The 24,765-nt window shown below is 40.9% G+C and overlaps 1 protein-coding gene across 1 annotated transcript; it reads right to left on the reverse strand.

Annotated features, from left to right (window-relative positions):
• Positions 1–1,537: 1,537 nt before the first annotated feature.
• tub (TUB bipartite transcription factor) lies at positions 1,538–20,209 on the reverse strand. Its single transcript, XM_061068739.1, has 12 exons — positions 20,172–20,209; positions 12,916–12,967; positions 11,035–11,197; positions 9,907–10,048; positions 8,070–8,218; positions 6,771–6,892; positions 5,376–5,567; positions 4,810–4,922; positions 3,065–3,179; positions 2,339–2,437; positions 2,059–2,230; positions 1,538–1,671 (listed from the first exon to the last, which is right to left on the reverse strand). The coding sequence occupies exons 1-12, from the start codon at positions 20,207–20,209 to the stop codon at positions 1,538–1,540; spliced, it is 1,491 nt and encodes a 496-aa protein (XP_060924722.1).
• Between the last annotated feature and the right edge of the window lie 4,556 nt (positions 20,210–24,765).

The following is a 24,765-nucleotide window of genomic DNA, read 5'->3' on the forward strand; positions in this document are numbered from 1 at the left end:
TACAGCAAGAGTATTAACGATTTTAAAATAGAAATTTAAAATAGTTAGAACACAGCCGAGTACAAGAATAGCACATTTGATAAAGATTTCCTCATAAACCACAGTAACAAGAGCGGTATCAGAGATTGTTCGTTGCCTTCATTCATCATCTTCTTTTTCCCCCCCCCCAACGGTCATAGAATACAAAATACCATCATATATTTGAGAAAGTATACTGCCCCCGTGAGGAGCAAACAGGAATAATATCTGAAGTAAAAATGTGAACAGCGATAAACGTGTGATAAGAACTTACCGCCAGGAATGTACCACGCTCCACTACAGGGGAGCAAATAAAACAAATAACAACTGAGATGTGTGTGTGCACAATGAAAATGATTTATCACTTCTTAAATCTGTGCTGAGGGCGGAAAATATAATTTAAAGATTCACGGTCAATTACAAATGTGCTTGCACTGAGGATCATCATCTTCTGGAGGGTTTTTCAACCCCTCGATTTTTAATCAGTCTGAATGGATTTTTCGCAATAGGAGTCTTGATTTAAAGTAGCTACAGAGAAATATTTTCCAATGCATGTTTCGGAGAAGCAGGAATCGCAGAGACCAGATCGAGCTCAGCTGAGTTCACGGCTGCAGCGTAACACTGAACTTAGTCTTCAAAGGCACAATAATGTATGTACAGTTATATCTCATCCACAACAGACCTCAAAGTAAAGTGCACCGTCGTCCTATACAATCACATACATGACACTGGCACAATCTCCTATATGCTGCTCAGCTTAGTCTGCCCTTTGCCCTGTTCATGTCCAAAGTCGCCAATTGTTATGTGTGGATACAAGAGATATTACTTCGCGAGATGCTAATTTATGTGCTTGCAGCTCCGTGGAGCCAATACTGCAGATGCAAATGACAACACAACTTAAAATGAACATGTAAATAAATACATAAATAACAAAATAAATATCGTGACATGCATGTTCTTTTTGTAACTGAGTAACTATGTGATCAGTATTCATGCTTGAGGAAGTGTTTTTTTTTTCCCCGTGTGGCAAACAACGTAAAACCCAGTCAACTTTTAAAACGTACAGATGTGAAGCTGTTAGTGATAATTTACAGATGACGAAATGTTAGATTTCTCTCACTACTACATGAAGAACAGTGTTTTTTTTTCCTATACTGCCGTTACAGTACAAAATGACTATAGTTATCAAAACAACTGGATTTGATTTTGCAAGTGGAATTCTCTTTGTGCTTGTCTTCTTCCACTGGCCGAGACCATTCTGTCTCCCCCCGTACCAACTCCCCAACCCTCCAACACCCCAACGCACACGCACATACACACACACACACACACACAGACACACACACACACACAGACATACGCAACTTGAGTCCTGTGGAGCATTTTGGGGAATGCAGGACTTCCAACGCACTGGGGTGGTCTGAAGATCTCAGGGATCCGCTCCCAGCCCAGGGATACATTAACAGCCCTTGTTTAGAGCACAGATGGAGCAGTTCTCCTCCGGACGTCGGGGTGGGATCTATTCACAGGCCAACTTGCTGTCGAAGCTGGAGAGGGCGATGGCAAAGGCTTGCAGGGCACACATGGGGTAGTTATAGTCCATGGTGAAGACGTCTTCTGCCACACGGCCAAACTGCATCACAATATAGTCAGCTGCAGAGGAGAACAAGGACACAAATGTCTCATTATGCCCCTTTAAAAAAATGTTTCCCCCCCCTTTCATCATGAAGAACAAATGTATTCAATATTAAATAAAGACAGGCGGAATCATTAAACAATCATAGGCGTTAATACAGTGAAAATATGGAGGAAAAGTTTATAATTAGCTAATTTTGATTAAATTTATTAATAGGATTATACAGTCATCTTTTCATTCATATAACAGTATCACACTCATCATTTATCATCTTTTGTCTAAAAAAATTAATAATACTTTTTAGTTTCTACTTCCCCCTCCGATCTACAGTAATAATGAAAGTATGAACCTTTGTACCGGATTGCACATTAAATCAGTGAATATACTGTAGGTCTGGAACTCACGGTCATTGTCGTGAATGATTTGGAAATTCTTGACGGAGGCCTGAGTGACTCTGCCATGGAAGTTGAGCACGTAGGATTGTGTGTCGTCGTTCCACACGGGCGTCTTGTTGTGGAGTTCGATCACGCTCTCTGTGTTCTTGTTCTGCCACCTGGCCAGCAGGGACTCGTGGTCCTGGGACGACGACAAAGAGAACAACTTGAAACGCGGACGTCATACATATCCGATCAATTACTAACCTATTAGAAGAGGTTGAGTGGGTGGGAATTAGGAATCACGTACATTTCGTGGGCGAATAGAAACTCTCTCATGGTCCATGTTCATTCCAGGAATTATGACGCTCATTTTGCGAGGTCCTTTGAATCCTAAGACATTGGTTTCCTAGATCGAAGAAATCATAAACTGTGAGAGTGTTCGACAAATGTTAAAACATACTCTATATTTTACTATTATATTAAATATCATTAGTGTCACATCTGAAAATGCATCACATGAAATAAATGACACATTTCCATTGATTATTGGTGAGGCCTTATTCAACAGTTCACTTGACAAAAATACAAACATACATTAAAAACTGTAGTAGGACAACTTCTCTTTCTCTTTATAGCTGTAGATCTATATCTTTATATTTTTGAATTCAAATAGGAAGAAGAGAAAAAGAAACTTAACTAAAATGATAAGAAGCATCTGCATCTATATCCAGATTCATATCATATTTATAGTAAAGACTATATGTATTAAATGTGTGAGTTATGGTCCAATCCTGATTCGTAAGGTAGTTTTGGAAAGAAAAGTAATTAGGTTAATCTAGTGAATGATACAGCAAAATGTTATAGATTTGATTGAATAGTTTAAAAATATATATATTTATAGTTTATTATTTTTTGTGAGAGGTGGATTAATGTAATATCACGTATCATATAATATACAGTATTATATTTGTCTTAGATAACGTGTGTCTTCAGCACAATCTGTCCAACTTGAGAAGTGCTTTGACCAACTCACATAGCAAATGGCTGCGAGTTCTTGACGCAGATTACTCGCTTCCAGGCTGGTGGTGCTCTTCATCGGGTTCAGACCGCTGTCGTACACGGTAAACTTGGTTCCCATGAGGTTAGACCTGCAGAGAAAGCATAACACTTAAAATGTGTGTGTCTTAGGTGAAAGACACATGAACACAAAAAGCATTATAATGTTATAGTATTAACTGCTACGTTACAACTACAAATAAATAGTAATGTCAGAGAGTTGTTTTTCAAGGTGCAGCTTTAAACATACATTATGTAACTTTGGCCACAAGGGGTCTCTCAGTCAAAACAATAACAAAATACCTAGTTTGATGACCTGAAGCAGCGTAGGATCATTGGAATTCACCACCATTACAAAAGAAAATTTCCCTAACACGATTCAGGCGCACATCATGTTCACAGATGAGGTAATGTATGAACGTTTTATTCACGTTACACAGAATAAGCCTGATCCATTAAGAGACCTACACAAACAATGTCGGGAAAAAACAGCCAACTGGCGAACTGGTTTCATCATGCGTCAGGCAAAGCTACGGGTAAAATCGATGCAATTAAAAATTTGTTTCCAGAAATTTGAATGAAGAATTGTCACATGTCATTATTTACAAACAGTTGACTGAATACCTCTTTTTAGGCCGTAACTGTATTAGACCAGGACCCTCAAGAAGTTGAGAATGACTGGAGGAAAGGTCAGTGCTGATTTAAATTTAGATCTCCATCATTCAGGTGGGATTCTGATTGCAAAGGTTCGAGCAGCGAATCGACCGACTGTCAGGCCGGCTCTGAAGATTAAAGGCTGCACACAGCCATATTTGATTAAACTCTGAGGAGTTTCCATGGAGCCACTAACACAACCCTGAGGCTGTTTCCAAGGATTATGTGGCCACTCACTTCCTGCCAATCCGAAACATTAAATGTACAGCTAATATATATTTATGAGGGAGATATAAAAGTACAAGGTTCATACAATCATGAAAATAAAACATTTTCATTCCTGAAAAAAGGAGTGGTAGACATTGCGCTTGTCTACTAAATCGTGTCCTATGTGAATTTTAATATAATCCTGTTCAAGTTCTGCTTGTTGACTGTTTACAAATTAGCAGATAGATGCTGATTTGTTCTTGACTCATTCCTCTGCAGCTGCAGTCACAGTTTTGTGAACGTTACTGGAAAGTGTTGATGACACAATTTTTCACAGGGTTCATAAGAGTTTATAAATGAGGGAATTGGTCTAGATTTACAATGTTTTCTAGTTATTTACAAATGCAAATGTATTGAAATCGGAAGATTAGATATCTAATATATTAGATTTTAATAATAATATAATAACAGCGTTGCAAGATTGGAAAAATCGAAGTATCGTACCAGTAACTTAAATTGTATAAAATAGATTGTTTTTAAATAAACAAAACATTCGTAAAAACATTTAGACAAACGTGTATTCTGCCACATGGTAAAAAAAAACATGGTTCAAGCTCCGCCACTGAATCGCTGCCCAGTGTGCCAATTATGATTGGCTGAATAGACGTCACGTTAAAAAATATATTTTTGGACGGATATTGTGGCAATTTTGATCGTACAGAGGGCAAAATGTTTTCTACAAATACAATAGTTATTGTAGATCTGACAGATAAGAACTCATGTTCAACACTTCAGATTTATATACAGTTTCTCAGTGCACATACTCCCTAGAGCGATGTGCCGAGGCCTGAGAGGTCTTACCTCAGTTTACCGATGAAGCTCTCTCCACCTCTGGACAGATCAGTGGGGTCGATGGAGATGAGGTAATTTGACGTCTTACTCTTTTTCCTCTTCCGGCCGGCTAAAAGAAACACCTGTGACGAGCCGAGCAAGGAATCAATCAATCAGTCAATCAAATTTAATTTATATAGCCCATAATCACAAATCCTAATTTGCCTCATTGGGCTTAACAAGGTGTGAAATCCTCCGTTCTTAACCCTCGAAAACAGAGAGGGAAAACCACCCCAAAACAACCTTTTAGCAACAGAAACATCAAAAGGAGTCGCAGGTGAAACAAACAAGCTTCAGTGTTACCCACATCAGTGCATTTGGACACACTTGGCTTTAAACGAGAAAATCTCTTTAAAATAATGTTCTGCAGATGAAAAAACAGATACTGTATGTCTGCGGTTAAGGTCTCTGTTTCATTAAAATATATATGTGAGATAATATTTGAATATCTGAGTTTAATACCTCATACTGTACATGTGTTCAGGTAAATTAGGATGTTTAAAGTAGCATTGTTTCTGCTCAGTGACCCATCTCACCTTCTTGCCGTCCTCCCTCTCCAGATGCAGGTAGTAGGTGGGATACATGCCTCTGTCCATGCCCTTCTTGTCTCTGGTGATTCTGCACTTCACTCGGACCCCCTGGGGAGCAGGTCGCAGAGAAAACTCCTCAAGGTCGTCGACATCGATGGCAGGCTCGCTGACGGGAGGAGTGGGTGCTGAGGCCACCTCCTGCAGGAGAACATACACCACACAGCTCAAGACCCCTCGTGGCGAGTGATGCATCAGAGTTGACTTTCATTAGAGGAGAGTAATGAGTCTGAGGATCAAATCGTCCACCGGGACTGAGAGAATTAGCGCACACTGTCTAAAATAAGGACCAGAGATGTAGTTGATGGGAGTGGAATGAGGAGCAAAGAAAACGGTTGTTATCTGTAGTGTTTCAGCCGACATTTTGTACTTGGGCAAGCTGCAGAGAGGATGGGAGAGGTCGGGTACACCCTGGACAGGTCACCAGTGTATCATAGGACCAACATACACAGACAATCAACCATTCACACCTCCAGTCAATTTAGAGTCTCCAATCTGCACGTGTTTAGACTGTGGTAGGAAGCTATGGAAAACCCCCACAGACACGTAGAGAACAGGCAAACTCCTCACAGAAAGACCCAAGCTGAACCAGGATTAAGAGATTAAATATTCATAGAGTAGATTTGCTAGATCAATAAAAATGCATCAGTACCAACACCCTATCTCACAATGTTTAATAAAGTTTTAAATAAATCCTGGATCCAAATTTCATTGGCTTCTTTACTGACTCAAACCGTATCATTACAACAAGCTTTGGGGTTCTCCCTCCTAGTTTCTTTGCATAATCCAGCTAATTAACAGACAGACAAACAAATGCTGATAAAAACTCCTTGGCAGACTTCAAAATGTATCAATACTGACAGTGTCAAAATACAACATACAATACTTAACACAATTTTCCAATGTAATTCCGATTTCTCAATCAGCCTTATTCCCTGAGAACATGCAAAGTGCTTCTGAAAAACTCTTTGCTTCGTGTTTGAATCTTTAAACCAAATGACCTCTTTCTTCCTTTTCAAACCGTGAGAGGTAAAAACAGTGTCTGTATGAGATTAGTGTTCCACCACCTGCACACTGTACCACCCACACTATAACACACCAGGCAAAACTACTTTTAGTCATCTGCGTGGTTAATAAATGACAGGCCAGGAACAGCAAAAGCCCCAAAATACTTCCAGAATAGTCTGTAGATAAACAACTGCGTGTTATTTGCATCACAATGGTAATTTGCTTTGGAGAGTCCAGCTGAGTGACAAAGTGGAACCTCTGTTTTCTCACTTGTTATTCACATATAAAGGAGCAGGATAAAAACAAGTCACGCAAAGAATGGAGGTGAAGTTTCACCTTGCATGACTTCCTGCTTGTGGCAGAGCCTGGTCTGGTGTTGCTGTTGAGCTGCGAGGAACTGGAGCTGATTTCATCTTCATCGTCCTCCTCTTCATCGAAATTCATACTGCTGGATATGCCTTCACAGAGCAAAAGAGAGAGAGAGAGAGAAAGAGAGAAAGGATTTGTTATTGCTGCAACTGGTTACATCACATGTTGCAATAAAAAATGCAGCTTTTAAAAGGAACTCATTCCCACTTCATCCCCATTGGTTTTTTTTAGAACAAAAACATCTTCACACTCTGAATTAAATAACTTATGCCTCATGTTTGTGTGTGGAACTGGTTACCATGTTTCAATTAAACGATAAGTAAAACCAGATTTCCCCCGGAGATTGTTTTCTTTCCTGTGGTATCACAGAAAACTTGTACTATTTCTTACTTGTTAGCATTTGCATGAAGACATTACGTATCTGACTTCCAATGGATCCTGACTTTTGGGTAAATGTCGGTGATACAGTTTCCCAGTGGTGAGTGAGTCTTGGCAGTGAATAGATTGTGTGAAACACTGAAGGTACATGATGTCCTCAATGGTTTTAACAATGAGACAAAAGAAGCTGTGTTAATAGCATGGGCACTAAAAATCTAAATATAATACTTGATGCATACTGGTTGTATAAAAGAGTCACACAACACCAGTCAGTGAATCCACAACAAATATGATTTACAATTGTCCATCTAAATCTTAAGCCCTGTAGTTCTATGCCTGGTCAACATTTGAAGAAATTCCCTTGAGGCATATTTGAGATATCATGTTCAAAAGGCCTCTGACTAGCCAAAGCCAAGCAGTTGATACATGACTCTAACCGACCCTTTTTACCCTATTTTAAATTATTCTTGGGTTAGACAATAAGATAAGATTAAACCATCCTTGAGTTTAAGTAAAGGTTTGTACTACATTTGGGAAGATTCTCTCAGGCTGTTTGTGAGATATCGTGCGATGGGACGAACCAACAGACCAAAAACACATCGCCTCTGTCCACTGGCTGAGGAAGTGCAGGGATAAAACAGAATGTAGTAGTAATATTGTGTTTACAGCGACGCTAATACTCCTTAAGTGATACAAATTCTGTCTCCAGACAAATATTTCGGCATCATTCAGACACTGGGTTTTAAAATGGTTTTTTTATTTGTAGTTTCAAGTTCTAACACGAGACACCATCCTGCCAGCACAACCTCCACAGTGGACCAGAGTGTCGTGGAATACAGAATCATTGCCGTGCCGCGCCGGCGACGTACTGACAGACAGGGACGGTACCTTTCTTGAGCATCGTGACGCGCAGGTCCTGTTTACTCTGCGACTGAGTGCAGCTCATGACCGGCTCTCCGTCTGTGTCCTCCGCAGCCGAGTGGCCCACTGTCAGGATCTGGACCTGAGCGTCGTCCATCTGGGACGCCAGGCCATCGCTTGCTGCAGAGCCACAAGAACACACTGCGTCAGAATAGAATCTGCACAACTGTCGAACGATCAGTATCTTCACCTTAACATGCACTCAATGCCTCAAAATAACTCTCAGCTAGGTCAAACCTAATCAAGAGAGAACAACAAATCAAATAAATAGTGCTCATGTTCTGAGCTCTGATCTTTTGTCTCAAGTTCTTGTTTTTCCTGTCTTTTACCATTTAATTACCCTCTAATGTATAAAGAGGATAGAACATTATGTCCCTGCTGCTCCAGACATAAATTATATTTGTGCAAAAACAGAATAAACATAGTGGAGGAGAGAAATACTGCAAACTGACATTCTACAGCCGTTGGAAGCTGGAAGAGGGCAGTCGGTCTTTTTCATTTAGATTTGGGTTGTTATTTTTCAATCTCGAATTAATAGAGTTGAATCAGTCTGGTGTTTGATATTTAATTCCAGACGGAGCAGCTTGAATTATTCCTTGAGTAAAACTCATCTATTCTGTATTTGTAATGCAGTTAGAGGTTTTTTTTGTGTGACTGTAGCTTAGTAAAATCAATCTCCTGAAACAGTGTTTTCTTGCTTAAGAGAATGAGAGGGTGAAAGAGTCAGGCAGGCAGACGGATCCATCAGCAGGGAGTTTTATGCTATGGGCCTGGTTAATCTTTTACGCCAGAGGAATCCCATTTACTTTCTAAATTTTATTCTGGAACAAATGAAATAGAAAGAGGAGCGTGCACTCTAAATTGATCAAATGACAGTCGTTAAAGCACCTTTCAATTAGGATAGGGACATTTTTCAACATTTAAGAGAACAATTCATGGATCTTGATGAAAAATGGCATATTTAGAGGTCTGATAATTATGAATGTGTGCATTTTGGTGCAGATACAAATAAAAATCTGGATCTTGTGAATATAAATGTGGTTTCATTTGGGTAATGTTGGTCTCAAGTGGAGGTATTTACTCTGTTGAGGCTAGTTTTCATCTAGAACCATGAATTACTCCCTATACAATTGTTGAAAGTGTAAAAAAAGTACATGTTGAAAGGTAACAAATCATATCTTTGTAAAACATAGTTGAAAGTTTTTTCTTCTTCCATCTACAGACTGATTTATCTGTGCACTTGTGGTGTGTCAGCAGGCCGGCAGCACTCAGACTGTCGTTCATCATTACAGACAGTTGAGCTCTGACAGGCGGGACACCCCAGCGGTGGCTAAGAGGCCAGTCTCAGCAGCTGGGTTTGTTGCCAGATGTGACTTGAATAGATGTGTTATCTACAGACTGCAAGGAAGGCTTGAACAGACGGTTGCAGCAGCTGGATTATAGAGAGATCTGGCCTCTTGTCTTTCACACTGTGGACGCCTCCAATGACTTAGTCGGCTTATCTGTGGTTTAACATGAAGGCATTAAAAACCAAGAACAATATGTTTGAAAACTTCTCACTATCCTAATATTGCAGGCAATAAATACAAAATGCTTTCGGCGTGTTTCGACTATAAATATTGAACTGAATTAGATACAGTTCAAACATCTTCTGTCCTTTGAGTTTTCATGATTTTTTACCTTTCTGACCTCCTCCTCTCTAATTCAACCTGTCAGTCTCCTCTTCTAGCGCCTGTCCGTTCATGTCAGCTCCATCTATTCTCTCACTTTGTCTGACAAGCCGCTTGTCTTAATACCCACGCACTGACCTTTGTGCTTTCCCTTTCTCTCCTTCTTGTCGCTGCCTGTCTGCGGAGTGGAGCTGGCCGATGCCCTGCCTTTTTTGGCCGAGCGAGGCGGCTGCGGGTCTGCCATCACCTTCACCTCCTCCTGTTCAGCCTCTTGCACTGAACACAGGGATGGAGACGACCAGCAGCGCACACACAGGACGGACATAAAGAGGGAAGAAATATGGAAAACAAGGTTGAGATCAATTTAAACTGAAATAATTTTGAATTGCAATGTACATGAGCGTAACATATGTCAGCAACATGTCAGCATAAATATTGGTTCACTAAAAAATAACTAAGAAACCATTTCCTGCAGAGCTAAAATGTTAGTTTTTTCTTTTCCTTCAAAACATTAACACATTTGATCTTCTCTGTGTCTGGAATGTGACAGCTCAGGGCCTGGAGAACAGGAAGTGTCCCTCAGAGATGAGGAATTCATCTGTGTTTTCTCTGTCAGCAGATAAGACAACCTCATCAATCCCAGTCATAACAACATAACCCTAACTGCAATAGATTGTACAGCAGGGGCGGATCCCGGGACAGCTGAACTCTGATTGGCCGCTGAAGTGCTCCTGTCCTGTCTTTTTTATTTTTAAACAGAAAAAAAAAATTGTCACTTACTAATTACTTGCTTACTAAATTTTATTTCTGTGTTTTTTTCTGGTGTACATAATGTGCAGGTACAATTTTCTAAATATATTCAAGGATGTGAGTCTTTGAATCAAAGCTGCAGAACTAGCAGTAAACAAGGAATGACCTAAATGTGCACCTTACTGAATTGGGAATTGTGCACGGATGTTGGACATATAATTGGCCTCTCTGTGTATATTTTGGCCCCGATATAGAAAAATCCTTGTTCTGCCGCTGGTACAGAATATTGTAATGGTTCTGCACGGGCTTAATTAAAAGAGAAATATTGTTGTTGTTTTTTTTTATTACACATTGTTTGGTAACTGTTGTTCTTGTAGTTCAGATTAAAATTTCTTATCTCTTCGGGCACACAACAAACATCTCCTCCAAACAGGCTGATCAAACAAGCAGCTATTTGCTCAATCCATAAACCCTCAGTCTGTGATTCCTCGGAGCAGCACAGGGTTTCTCACCATGGTAGATGGTGCTGCTGTTGCTGCTGAGGTAGGACTCCACCAGCGGAGCCTGCTCCTCGCTCTGTTTGGTGCGGCGAGCGCGAGACCTCCCGTCCACGTTGGACTGGACCATCAGAGGCTCCTGCCTCTTCTTCTTCTGCTTTTGTTCCAGGAGCGCTCGCTGTCGGAGGGGAACAGACACATAATGAAGACACAGTGCCAAAGAAGTTACATCCTCTTGTTATTGTAAGAACCCATTTTGGTTTGGCTCAGGACAAATGGGCAGATCCAGGATTCATTTAAGTAGTTTTAAGACACAGGGAATATTGAAATGGATCTTAATTGAAAAAACGACATATCTATGAGTGTTTGCAATTTGGTGCAGCTTGATTTAATTTAGGGGGATGTCGTGGCCTGGGTGCTGGAATGTGCTCCACAAAGTGCTATAAGGAATGAAAACATGATTACCTCACTTTATGATGATGTAATAATGTAGATGCTAATTGTTTAAGATCACCTCAATTATGTGTAATAAAATATGTAGCAGCTGTGAGAGGCTTCTTGTGAAAGATGTAACTCGTCGAACATGATGCGTAATACAAAACACTCGTCTTGTGATAATCTCTTATGAGGCTTTACATATTTTCTTCACAGTGCAGTCTCTCGCCGAGTTTGGGTTTTTAAAGCAGCAGCAATAACACAGTCCCAGACAACGCTGTTAAGCCAATCTGAAGACGTCGGCGGACGTGCTGTCCAAACCACTTTGTCCCAAGGACGGATATAGCTATTCATTTGGAGGAACTGTCTAACTGTGCATGTCTTCAAACCAGAGCTCATCAAATATTGAAGGTTTCTATTAGTGGAGAAGTCAGGCAGCAGAGTATGTTCTCCAGAGCGCACATCTTTACCAGGAGGTTGAAGGCCAGTGGCTGCTAGCAAAACACAGTGTAGGTGCATTAACACAGTGCATGGATTTATTCTACATCTCTGTGCAAATGAGTTACAACCAATAAAAGATGTTCTGTGTTTGCATCACGGTGTAATTTAAACTCTGTGTGAGTCTTCAATTGAGAGAGAAGAGAAGAATTAAGGGGCAATAACATTAGCATGCCTCGAGTCATTAATCCAAACGTTCATCGACTTACTTGTAATTAATAAGGCAATCCATCAATTATAGCTTGTTTTATAGAGTTTACATGCCTAAAGATATTGCTTTCCGCAGCAGCCATAGGTCAAGTGAGTAACTAGGTTATAAAAAGTATTCCTCATCCATTAAAGTGTGGGTGACAGTTTAGTTGTATGTGACGGATGACTTGGAGTCGCATTATTGACTAATTAGGAAAAGGCTGCAGGAGCATTTGATCAAGTATGTTGACTTCAATACTCCATTCACATGATTCATCTACACCAGAAACAGACCTTTCACTGCGCTGAGAGAACAACTGAAAATGTTCAACCTGAAGACTGTGTTCACCCATATTTATTTAGGTCATTTTACATTTTTTCAATTTACTTTATTAATCATTTATTATTTGCTATGAGGTGCAACACTTTTATAATTTCTAGGTACCAGTTCCTGCTGATAACTAAAAGCAGATACAGTGAGGAACAAAACATGACTACAGTATGCAAAGGAGGGAAAGCACTGTAAAGCATTGTTCATTATCTAAAATATTGTCTTAAAAGTATGTGTTCATACTGATTTGCTGTACATTGTTGTTGTATTGTATTGTTTTTGGATATAATGAACTTGAGTCTTTACTTTACTTCCTGGCTCTACATGTGTGGGACCACGATGAAGCAAACAAAAGTTGAAGTCAATAACAAAACGGACAATTTATAATAATTGATTTTGTCTGTTATCCTTAATGCGAGAGGAACAGAAAACGAATGACGTACCTGTCTGTCCAGTTTCTGCTGCCGGAGGTTGGTGCCCTCATCGTCTAAAGTGCTGCAAAGAAAAGAGCAAAGAAAGTTCTCCTCAGATGTTTATGATGATTAGAATATAATAATACGATTTTCCAAACTGCTTTTGTTAATTCAGCTCCTACACTCTGACACTGTAACAGAAAATTAAACACTATTTTAAAGTCATTACCATTATATATATGGTGCTGAAGATTGTTGTGCACTGCAGGAAACAACACATTTGTTTCAAACAAAAACAAGTCAAGGTTTATTTATAAAGGACGTTTAAAACAATCACAGTTCACCAAAGTGCTGAACAGGCTTCCAATATGAAAACAAAATAATATAAAATATATAGAGATAATATATGAAAAATACAAAAAGCAATAAATTGTTAAACATCTTAAATATTTGAGGATAAAAATAACTGAAATTGATATTTTATAATTCAATGATAACGATTACTATACTTATTCCATATACTATCATTATCATTGTTAACTATAACTAAAGAATGATTTAATGTATTGGCAAAGATACTCTTGTTTGTTATTTTGAGGTAAATTCCAAAAAGGATTAATGTGACACGTGCGTTTATCTGCTCCATAGCTTGACACTTATAGTTGTGTACGGATGTAATTATATCACGGCCAGTCACTAATCCAGTTCCCTCATTCACCTCGTGTCCACATGCTCCAACTCTGATTAAATTCAGTTTAATTGAATATTGATTCAAATACACAGAATCATCTATAAATTAATTAAATACACACAAAAGAACATACACACTTTACAGCAAGGCGACAGACTCAACAATAAAAATGCATCCCTCCATTTAAAAAAAAGGGAACAGACACACTGAGATAACAGCGTCATAGCTTCTTATTTTTATTATTTCTCCCGGTAGCTCATCGGGCAGTGAAACAGTCTAATGAGAACATGTGTACTTTGATAGATATAGCTTTCCTTCTATAATAAGAACCAGGCAGACTCTTACAAAGCTGCCACTTAACTAATCAGAGACCTTACTTGAGCATAATGTACAACTGATGTAATCGGGTCCTTGGGGAAAAAAACATTAGAGACAGAGGAGGAGCAGTTTGAGGGAATCTTGGTTTCAATTGGTGAGTTAAAGAAGTTCTGTCTTTGTCTCCCTCTCTGCACACAGACAAACTCGTCCTCACACTGAGACGTCTCTGTCTGTCCTCGGTACCCCAGGATTCATCTCGGTTTTCCCAGCAGTAGATTATGGGTTTTGAAATGTTTGACAGTCCATTGGAAGTTAATTTGCATTCGCTTTAAAAAAAAGTGTCGCAGCTCAGACTGTGCAAAGTCGACATCATATAAGCCCAGAGAGACTGGAAGTGCGTGTGCAGGGATAAAGTTAAACTGCAGAGAACAAACCTGTCACAGCTTTTATTTGAATTCATGGCTCACGCTCTTGAGAAGTCTTCAGTGAGAGTCTGAGTGAACACATGGGCAGCAGCGTCTGGCGCAACAAAAGCACCGAGACAGAGGCTGTGAGGACGCTGGGTGTCATATGCTGCACAGACTGTGCGGACACATTTAGGATTCGGGGCTGTATCAACAACAATTCACAAGTTGACTTGACATTCAGAGTGTTAAGTGTTCAGCCATTGTTGCCAGAAAAGCAGCTGTTTCTTTTTATACTTCCTTTCTTCCTACGCTGAGAACAGCACCCGGATTTAAAAAAAAGGATCATACAGGTCCACAGAAATGTCTCAGACTCAACCATGCATCTCTCTGCAATCCGTGTGCTCAGTATGGTTCCAGTTATGTTCTGTGACCCATTGTAAAAACTGTACTGGAGCATGTGCCACTGTTGGTGTGAAGAGACGGGATTCGATGTGTGCTGCGTATCACCACAAACTAGATCATGCGACTTCATTGGGAGCTGCAGTGTTTATGCTGTGAGCTCTAATAAGTGTGTTTTCCCCCAGTTATCCTGTTTGTGTGTCACAAAAGAAACATGGAAGGAAACATTGCAGACAACTCTGTGTCCCAGCAGGATCGTACACAATTTACTACACAACACCATGCACACGGGATGTCAGGCTGCAAAGAGGATTCTCTGACGTTGCTTCGCTGAGAAAACGTTACTGGCTAATATCTTTCTTGACAAGAACACGAGTATTGACTCGAACATCATTTGATTTGGTGGTGCACGTCCTGCACACAGACACGATGTCCGTGGCCCGAGCAGATGCCTGATGTTCAGTGTAGCACAAACAATGAATGTCGGAATGATTTCAGCTTGACCTCCGATTCCCTCTCCAACACGAGAATACCTCAAGTGACCGGTAAAGCAGAAATTTACAGAAATAAATACCAGAAATATTTCCAGTGCAGCATTTATAACATTTAAATAAGAAAACATTAACTTAAAGGGACAAATATTATAGTAATTACACAGGACTGGAAAAACTCAGGCTATGAGTATAAGCATGTAGTAATATTAGAACATATTATGCCATAGAGGGATAATTATTTCTAATATGAAAACAGAATGCCACTCAGAGAGCTCAACTCTGCCAAGGCCCAACAGTCTTCTTGAATTCTTCATTTAAAACGGCATCAAATTTCACAAACTCATTTCAAGATCCTTGAATTATTCCCTGCAGAATCTGAGAAAAGGTCCAAAACCACCAGTTGAAAAAATGTCTTCACCCAGTTCAGGATCCACAACAAACTTGTAGGTTTTCTTTCCTAAAGCAGAAAGATCCTGTCCATCAAGTGTCGTAGTAAAAAGTATTTTTTTGTGTAATCTTGCTACAAAAAAACAACAAATTGAGAATATAGGACGAGCAAGACAACACAAAAACAATCAGATTAGGAATTTATTTGTGACGTGAATTCCGCAAACACAGTTAAATTCTGACAGATGCCGGTTTTCCTCAGTAATATTGTTAAATGACGTCTCCTTGCCGGAAACAGCACTTTCCACATTTTCCTTGTGCTTTTGTGCTACTTTGATATTTTCATGGTTGTAGAACAAAGTCAGGTTTTTTTGTCTTTTTACAACAACGCACAGATTTGATCCACTCTAAGCATCAAGTATTGCACCTGATAGGTCCCTGTGATGATCAAGCATTTTCTCTAAACAAACAGCTTTTTACTAGAGGTGGATAGATACATTGATCATTAACAACAGCACTAGCATTTGTCTGGATGTTTCCTACATCCGCCGGAGCTCAGAACCATTGTGGAAACCCGCTGATTGTTCTTTTAGCTTGTGTGGCCGGGCTTCTCAGAGACCCCTCAGAGACCACAGTGGTTTTCTGATTAGAGGCCAATGAGAGCTTTCCTCCAGATGAGAGGTTTGTGCTGATGTATGAAGAGCGAGAAAATTAGGTTGTTGTTTTTTTCCGCACTCTTGTGACTGCAATTGATTTGTTTTGTAAGGACAATAATGTTCTGCTTCATGGGGTTTTCTATGTGTTGTTAATGTACAGATGTCGTATTTTACGTATGTTTCCCTCTGAGATGTGTGTGTGTGTTTAAAGAGGGACGACGCGTCTCCACTTCCTCCCGCCATCCAGACATGAAGCCAAAATAACAAGAACTCTGCCATCTTGCGAAATTTGGAGTCACACTTTATAAAGAATAAACAATTATAAACCTTTCATGAATAATAAATGCAGGTTGATTGCACAATTTGTCTAAAGATAATAGGGCTGACACTTAAAATTTAGTTTAAGCAAAATGCATTTCCATTTACGTTTATCTGGCGGCTCATTTAACCGAAGGAAATGCACAGTGAGTTATAAATAAAGAGGTTTTGTTTGTCACAGTGACAGTTGACAGTCAGCTCTGCAGCTACAGCCTGTTAAAACCAGTCAGTGACTATTAACCTGCGTGTCTGACTGTCGTTTGATGACCTGGGCCCACACAACGCAATGAAACATATTTACCTCCCCCTCTCTGTCAGACACACAGACAAACAAAGCACTCAGTGTCTGCAATCAGAGCAAGTGAGTGCGTGAATAGGCATCACACAGGAAGATAATGACACAAACAGAGACCGATTCAGTGGAGGTCAAACAGCTCATTATTGAGGGGAGTGTGGGGCGTGTCTGCTCACACTTGCCCTGCAACACACTGATAGGTGGTTGCAGGTAACCATAATAATCCTGGGTTGGTTGGATTCATGCATAAAGGCTGATTTGTTAAGTTATGGAAAAGAGCGCGTTTGGGGCTAAATTAAGTCATTCTTTATGTTAGAGGAGCTTCGTTGTCATGGTTACAATGCTTGACACGTGGTTTAGCAGATGCATTTTTCATTCTATGCAGGATCCTCTCTGTGAAAGTGCCAACTCTTGTCTCCCGTCCACCTCAACCTCCTCCGACCATGAACTCGACCGCTCTTCATACGTTGCATTTAATGCCGTCCTTTGCTCTCATCATGATTAGGACGCCCACGAGACGTCACCTAACAACAAATTAAAATGATAGTTTGTAATTGCTTACTGCACGTACGACCTACAGGGTCGTTTGTGTAATTAACAGTCAAGGGGACCAGAATTGGCCACTTTCAGCCTGATACGTCAGGACCGGTAACCAGACAATCTGTGTAAGTAAACTGATTGTGTACAAGTAAATTTACACTCGATGACACCATAATCAATCCCCCCCCCCGACAGTTTCAGACGTACACATGCACATGAGATTCCTACAACCATTGATTTAGACGTATCCAGACCCAACGACTTGTGGAAATGGCTGTGCAACGAACAGTGAACAGCTTTAAGCAGCAGATCTCGATGGCTGTGTGCCCAAACAAAAGCTTTTTAGGTTTATGATTCCTTTAAAAAAGCACACAAAATCAGAACAAGGTTAAAGAACTATATTTTTATTAATACTTTAATCGTTAAATAAAAGTTAGAATTTCTTTTGTGTATGCTGTCAACGATCGTTCTTAGAAAGAAAATCAGAATTGGTGCATCTGTAATCTGCATGCCTCGGTGTGTTGGTGCGCACTTCTGTGTTTGTTTTTAGTATTTAATTCTGTTTACTGCCACCCTACTCACCTTAGCACGTGCCCATAACTCTGTTACTGTATATATTTATTCTATTTTGTTCTATATTGTTGTTTTTATATTGTTGTTTTATGTTCAGTGCACCAATGACACCAAGGCAATTTCCTGTATGTGCAAAAATACTTGGCAAATAAAAGAATTCTGATTCTGATTCATATTATGTGTCTATGTCAAATCGTGTCCTGTCAGGGGTAAAAGATTTTACGATATTTTTTCAAAATTTCTATTCCTACCATTTTTAAATCATTTGTTTTGATTACATTTTAAGAATAAATTGAGTTGTGCTGCCTAATAGGAACTATCCAAATACTACTTGGCCCACATGATGCTGTGACATTCAGGAGTGATTTAGATTTGATTATAAGAATGAATGGAACTAAAATAATTAAAATGTTAAATTGGTTACAGCAAATAATGTCAATCAACTCAGCGAGTCACAAGTGGATTTGGCAGAGCTAGGTGGAGCCTGTCATCAGCCACTGACACTGCCCTTCACACGTTTAAAATAGTTTTGTATGCATCACAGGGTTTATTCGTGTGACAATCATTTGAGGATCTGAGGATTTTGCAGCAGTTCTTGGCAACACTGGAAAAATAACAGACAACAAACAACACCCCCAAAAACCTAATGAATTCTCACCAGCTTGCTGCAATTTGAGAGAATTATGCTGATGAGCAGAGACAGACCCTGACTTTGTGTGTAAAGTTATTGGCACAATGTGACATCATAAGAACCATTTTAGAGATTATGGAAAATAAATGTTAATCGACCTCATCCTTTTTTCTGAAAAAGTTAATTAATTGTTGGTTGATTTTTCGCAAAAGTATTATTTTCACAATTTATTTTTGTCAATTACGACTCCTGTTCAGTCCTGGAAAAATACAGAACTCGAGATCATCAGCTGCTGAAATAATAATCCGGCAAATGTGCTCCCCACAGAGAAGAACCACTGCAGCTGCTAATTCCTTTTGGATCTCTGTGTTTGTGAGAAATGTTTTTCTTCATTTTGATCATCTCTGTGAATGCACGCTCTGTTTACCCTTAATGAGAGAGGAGAGCTGCACAGTGCAGCTGACTCTCCCAACTCAGCACAGAGCCCCATGCATTTTTCATGGCAGCTTCTCAGGATGAGAAAACCTGCTTGTTGAGAAAGCTCCACTCTCTCCACTCTCTCTGCCACAGCCTTCACACCAACATGGCATCGATGGACAAGGTCGGAAACTAACAGTGATAAATGACCCATTTGTGCTGCCCAGCATTATTTGTGCACCCCCCGACTGCACCGGTAAGGAATCATTGTGCTGGTCACTTTAAAAGGTGACTCCTGCAGATCAGTGGTTTCCAGAAGATTCAAATAAATTCCTGCACAGATCACTGAAACCCCGCTGTCTCGATGAAGACTAATTCAGAAATATGTTGGAATTGCAACTGTAACTTGTAGCAACCGCGAGCCAATGGCATCAAAGTAAGCGGGGAAACCATGGCGATGCCGTATTCAATCAGAGGTAAGGGCAGCAGGGTTAGGGAAAGGATGAGAGCAGATATAGGTTTGACAGCAAGAGGCTTTAAAAAGTGCGATTTCTGTCCTTTACAAAAGGATGTTTCTTTCAGTTGACGATATCGCCAAGAGGACTTTCTCAGCCTGATCGAATAAACGTCACATGGATGCAGACGTGCACGTATCAAACACAGCTAACCCTCCAAGGCAGGAACTTCCTCAGAGACTTTACCCAGAAGCAAATGAAAACATGCACTTATATGACATTTCAACTTTTGAATCTGATAACCCAGCGTATATTATAGACAGTTTGACAAATGAACAGTGTAATAAATTATAAAGGAAAAATAAATACAAAATTTAACCAGATTGCGATATGCAGCTGAAATCCTGTGATTTACTTTTGCATCATATACATTTTTGATATTTTTTATTATAATATATGTGCACGCGATTAATTTGTCATAGTAAGAAACAAGAACACTAAGCCAAATTCCACAAATCCACTTTTTGCTCTTATTGTGCCAATTATCAGTCTGATCACCTCGTCAGACGCACATTCAACTGAACACCCGCTCAGACAGACACACACACACACACACACACACACACACACACACACACACACACTGCTTCAAAAGATGAACACCGAGCCCTTTCCCAGTGTGTTCCCAGGAATGTGGTACAGTACCTGTAAGGAATCCAGTCGGAGGACAGCTTGGAGCTCATTCTGTATCAATCACTCGCTGGTGCCTCAACTGGGAGGCTAATGGCCTGCAAGAGCACCAGTATGAGAAGCTATACGGGGGTCTGAGGACAGCGATCACAGCCAGAGAGCCCACATCGTCTGCTCATCCTCTGCACACAGCCCTAAATCCCCCCCAGCCTGCCTGTGTTTCTTCGTGTATGTCCTCTGTAGCTGTGGGGCCGGAGATGCCCAACAATCCAGACAGAGCGACCGCACTCCTCCGTCATGCACGCCGAGCACATGAAACAGCCGTTCTCCTCTCTTCCATGTGTGCGCTCCTCTCTTCTCTCCTCTTCTCCCATCCACCGCCTCTGCTCCTGCTCTGCGCTGCCTCTGTAGGGGCTCTATCTAAATCTCCCTCCGTTTCTTGCCCTTTAAATCCCCCCTCCCCTCCGCCTCCTCCGTCCAAATCTCGCTCTCTACCTCTTAGTCCAATCTATCTCTCATTATCTCTCTTGCAGCATCACCTATACAGCGGCGGTGAGAGCGAAGCTTCAAGCAAAAAAAAAAAGGAACAAAGGTTATAGAGATTCCCCTTTGTCTTGCCTCTTTGATATTCCTTCTATGCTATTTCTGTTCATTGCCACCCCCCCTTTTCTCTACTGCAACCACTCTCTCTCTCTTTCTCTCTCTCTCTCTCTCTCTCTCTCTCTCTCCCTCTCTCTCTCTCTCTCTCTCTCTCTCTCTCTCTCTCTCTGACACTTTCTGCATCTTTCTTGTGCACTGTCTGTGTTGCATGAGGAATTTCAAGCAGGGACTCAGATGTGTTTTCTGGACCATAATTTATTTATTCTAAGAGTACGAGGCATTAGCATATGACTGCGCAGACTAGTGTTAACAGCCTTTAATTCAACACTCTCTCCACGGCCAGACAAAGGCACCCTGTGATCGTGCCACAGCTCTGAATCTCTCTCACGCACATCTGCTTCCGCCCTCGCTCGGCCGCACCGCACTGTCCCCGCACTAACACACACATCACTCACTGTGCTCCCAGGGTTATTCAGGAGTCCATCTTTAGACAGTTCAAACCGAGAGGCCCTTCCTTGTTAAACCGCCGCTTTACAAGACACCAATTTCATGTCAATACTCGTAACATGTCATTACAGCGTGCAAATATTTCAGTTTGAGGTGTGTGATCCATGCATGCACAGATTTCAAGAAAGGCACATCATCTGAAATCATTTTGGGGGAGGGGGGGGGTCTATTACTCACCGGTTCAGCCTCAGGCAAAAGCTTGCGTTTGCTTGATTTTATCAACCATGTGTTGTACCAGCTCCTGTGATTTATCCCACTTGATGCACCAAACCACACACACACAAACACGTGTTGAAGTCTATAGCGTCAAGTGCATCCTCCAAAGGTCAGGCACCATAACGTGCTGATCAGATGAGTCCCACAGTGAAGCTGTAATATAGCACCCAGCATTGTGCAGCATGTCAGTTAAGTAAAGAAACAGTCCGATAAGGACATTCAAACATCGACCCTCATTATTTATTGAACACCTGAAACAAACATCTCTGGTAGAGTTTAGTGGTCGACGGCCAAATGACACCGGGAAGAAAATAAAACGCCACTCAAAGCCAACAGAGAGATCAAGATATTTCTGTCTCAATTATGTGAAGTTCATTGTTGTATTAAAAACAAAGAGAAGCTGTCAGAATCTACCTGTATGATCAATAATTATTAATAATTGGAATTTAATATCCACAGTGCTGGGCTTTTAATTAACTCTAACATCAACACTACTCATTTTCAAAAGTTTTTCCTTTGAATTTCATATCTATTACCCTATTTTAAAATATACATCATTTATTATAAAAAATGTAGAATCGAAGATCTCACATGGTTTTACAATAACTCAATTTTAAATCGCTTTTCAGATATATTGACACCCTCAACATTTTCTGTTGAGGGATGTTGACAATTAGTTGACAACAGCAAATCTTTTCTTTAGGTTTTTATAAAGCTAAATATATAGAGCTTGATTTTATTTATTTCCGTTATGTCACGGTCAGCATCGGCGCCTATTCCTCACAGCTTTACTGAAAACATAGGAGAACATTGATTTCCTTCTCAGGTTGAAATGGCTTTTCAAACATGTCAGGTCACGAAGGTGTTTGAATTTCTCTGAAACACAGAGAAAGTGTTGAAAAATAAATCAGCTCTAACAAAACAACACAAACTCAGTCACCCACTGTGTCACATATACAACCAGTTACACAAAATTAAGGCCTGGACCATCAAGTGGACCGCTTTTTTCAAGAAGGCTGCAAATGTAATTCTTGAATTTATCTGTATTGATAATAACTTGTTTTACCGAGAATTTTAAATGTATTCTGCTCTGTATAGAAAGAGGAGTTAGATCTGACTGTACTGGGGAGCATGTTAACAGTTTGTATGATACGGAAGGCAGTAGCGTCAGATCTCTCTCCTACACACCTCTGCTGCTGATCCTGCAAAGTACAGAATCGTAATCCATCCTCTGAGAAAACCCACGGTCTTCCCCCATCAAGCTGAAGAAAGAGACAGAGTCGTTTCTGTAACACAACCTGAGAGACCCTGGCTCTTTTTCAGCTCTGTAATTTATCGTACAATCACTGGGATGAGTAACAAAAGCAAGATTGTTTGCTGAGGAATAACAATCTGCATCAGTCATCCTCGCCGCAGTCATTGCACTATTTTGAAAGCACGATGGCACGGCACTAAAGGAGACATCTCCTCAAACCAAATCCCAAATGTCAACAAGCATCACCTCTGCCTGTGCCCTTAAAGGCAGTGATCCGGCACAGAGGGAAGCTATAAAGCACCGGTCGTGTCAATAACAGTAACTGTTGAATCCCTGAGTTAGGTGGCCTACATATCAGCTGCTGTGATGAAAGTGGATGCAAATGGAACAAGCCACTCCGCTGAGGAACAGGTGTAGGCGCAGCTTCCTGCTTAATATTTGATGCTGAAGGGAGGACTTTGAAGTTCTGGTCATGAGAGAGTTGGAAAGTGAGAGGGAGGCCGACTTTCATATCATATCGTTAAGAGTGAAGAGTACTCTCCCTCCTACTGGAGTTAACAGACTGTTTTCTTTCTTCTTTGTTTCCCCCCCTCAGGCCTCGTGGCCATTACGGCATTAAACAGCAAACGATAACATCCTCCTGACAAATTGAATTTTTTTCCAGCTCAGAGTTTGTACCGAATTTTCCCAGAGGCATTTCAACGCTGGTAACAGGAGGCCAGCAGTATCAGTAATTATAATAATGGTTCTGGCACACAGGGCAAACAGTGATGTGAAAATGGATCTCTGGCTTGTGTCTGCCTGCCTCAATGTTTCTGACTGAAACACAGCTGCAGAGCACAGAGCCTTAATAATACAGCAGCTCCATCAGTCACGAGGGAAGTAGCTACTGATGACTGACATTTACCTTTGTTCGATTCTGTTCGTAGAATATTTCGGGGGGTTTTAGTCACATAAATCCACCAAAGCTCATATCATGGCCCAGATTTCACAATTTCACTAGCCTGGCCTTTTCAGATGAATGTAAAGTCCCTGTACAAATCTTTCTGCTCAACACAACTGTTTCGATTTCGGTTTTGGCAGTACATGTACATTTGAATGATCGTTTCCTGCTTCCGTTGTCTCTACTTGGATTCTTACACCTCCTGCCATGGTTCAGTGATTTCTGGATTTCCAAATGGAGATACATGAAGACAGACGGCTATGGTGAAGGCACTTTAATTGAAGAAAAACAGGCAGATGGGAAGAAGCAGGCAGGACCGCAGGGAGGGATATAACTCAAGAACAGGAACAGAGTGGAGCAGGAGCTCTCAAGTGGACGACCCAGGGTCTAGACAGACAGGTGGAGGTGCGCTGTGGGGAGGTGTCAGCTGGGATTTATGAAGCAGGAGCAGACGAAACTTGGGGTGGGACCTCTAACATAGCAACAGACAGAGCGTCAGCAGGGACCCATACAGCATGAACAGACATGACGCCTGCTGGGACCCCTGATGCAGAAACAGACAGGAAGTCAACGTGGACGGCCAAATCAGGGTAGGTTGTGGCACTGGGCAGCAGAGGCTCAGGGTTGCTAGGCAGCTGAGTCTCTTTGGTCCCGGGCAGCTCGGTATTGACGTCTCTGAGAGTCATGCTTCTTTCTACGGGCTCCAAATCCTAGATATCTCAGGACGATAGACAGATGAGTCCACGAGACAATTCAAGTTCTTCCCTTGAAATTGTTCGGCTTAGGGCAGGACGGCAGGTTCACAAACTCGAGTTGTATCGGTGGAAGTTCTGACTGAGGTGAAGGAAGGAAATTAGTGTGCTGGAGGCTGGCGAGTCAAAGGCAAGGTGTTTTTATCCATAAGCCACTCGGGTAAAGCATTTTCCAGCCACGGCTTTGAGGATGCCTCTCAACATGCAACAATCTGTAAAAGCATGTTTTCCTCCACCTACACGCTGACAGCTGTGTGCAACAAATCAATAAAATCATCCTTGCAAGAAGTATCTGCTGGTTCCACAGTGGTAAGTGCGTACTGTCACAATTCAATC

Source organism: Limanda limanda, chromosome 3 (assembly GCF_963576545.1).
Source record: "Limanda limanda chromosome 3, fLimLim1.1, whole genome shotgun sequence".
Lineage (NCBI taxonomy): Eukaryota > Metazoa > Chordata > Actinopteri > Pleuronectiformes > Pleuronectidae > Limanda > Limanda limanda.

What these genes read in the sequence shown, in the direction of transcription:
- tub (XM_061068739.1), bottom strand. Translation starts at nt 20,209, where the DNA reads ATGAGCTCCAAGCTGTCCTCCGACTGGATTCCTTACAG. An exon ending in CAGCAGCACCATCTACCATG is followed by an intron (nt 10,049 to 11,034) that starts GTGAGAAACCCT and finishes CCCTGTGTTCAG; the next exon opens with TGCAAGAGGCTGAACAGGAG. An exon ending in AAGGGAAAGCACAAAGGTCA is followed by an intron (nt 8,219 to 9,906) that starts GTGCGTGGGTAT and finishes CTCTGCAGCAAG; the next exon opens with CGATGGCCTGGCGTCCCAGA.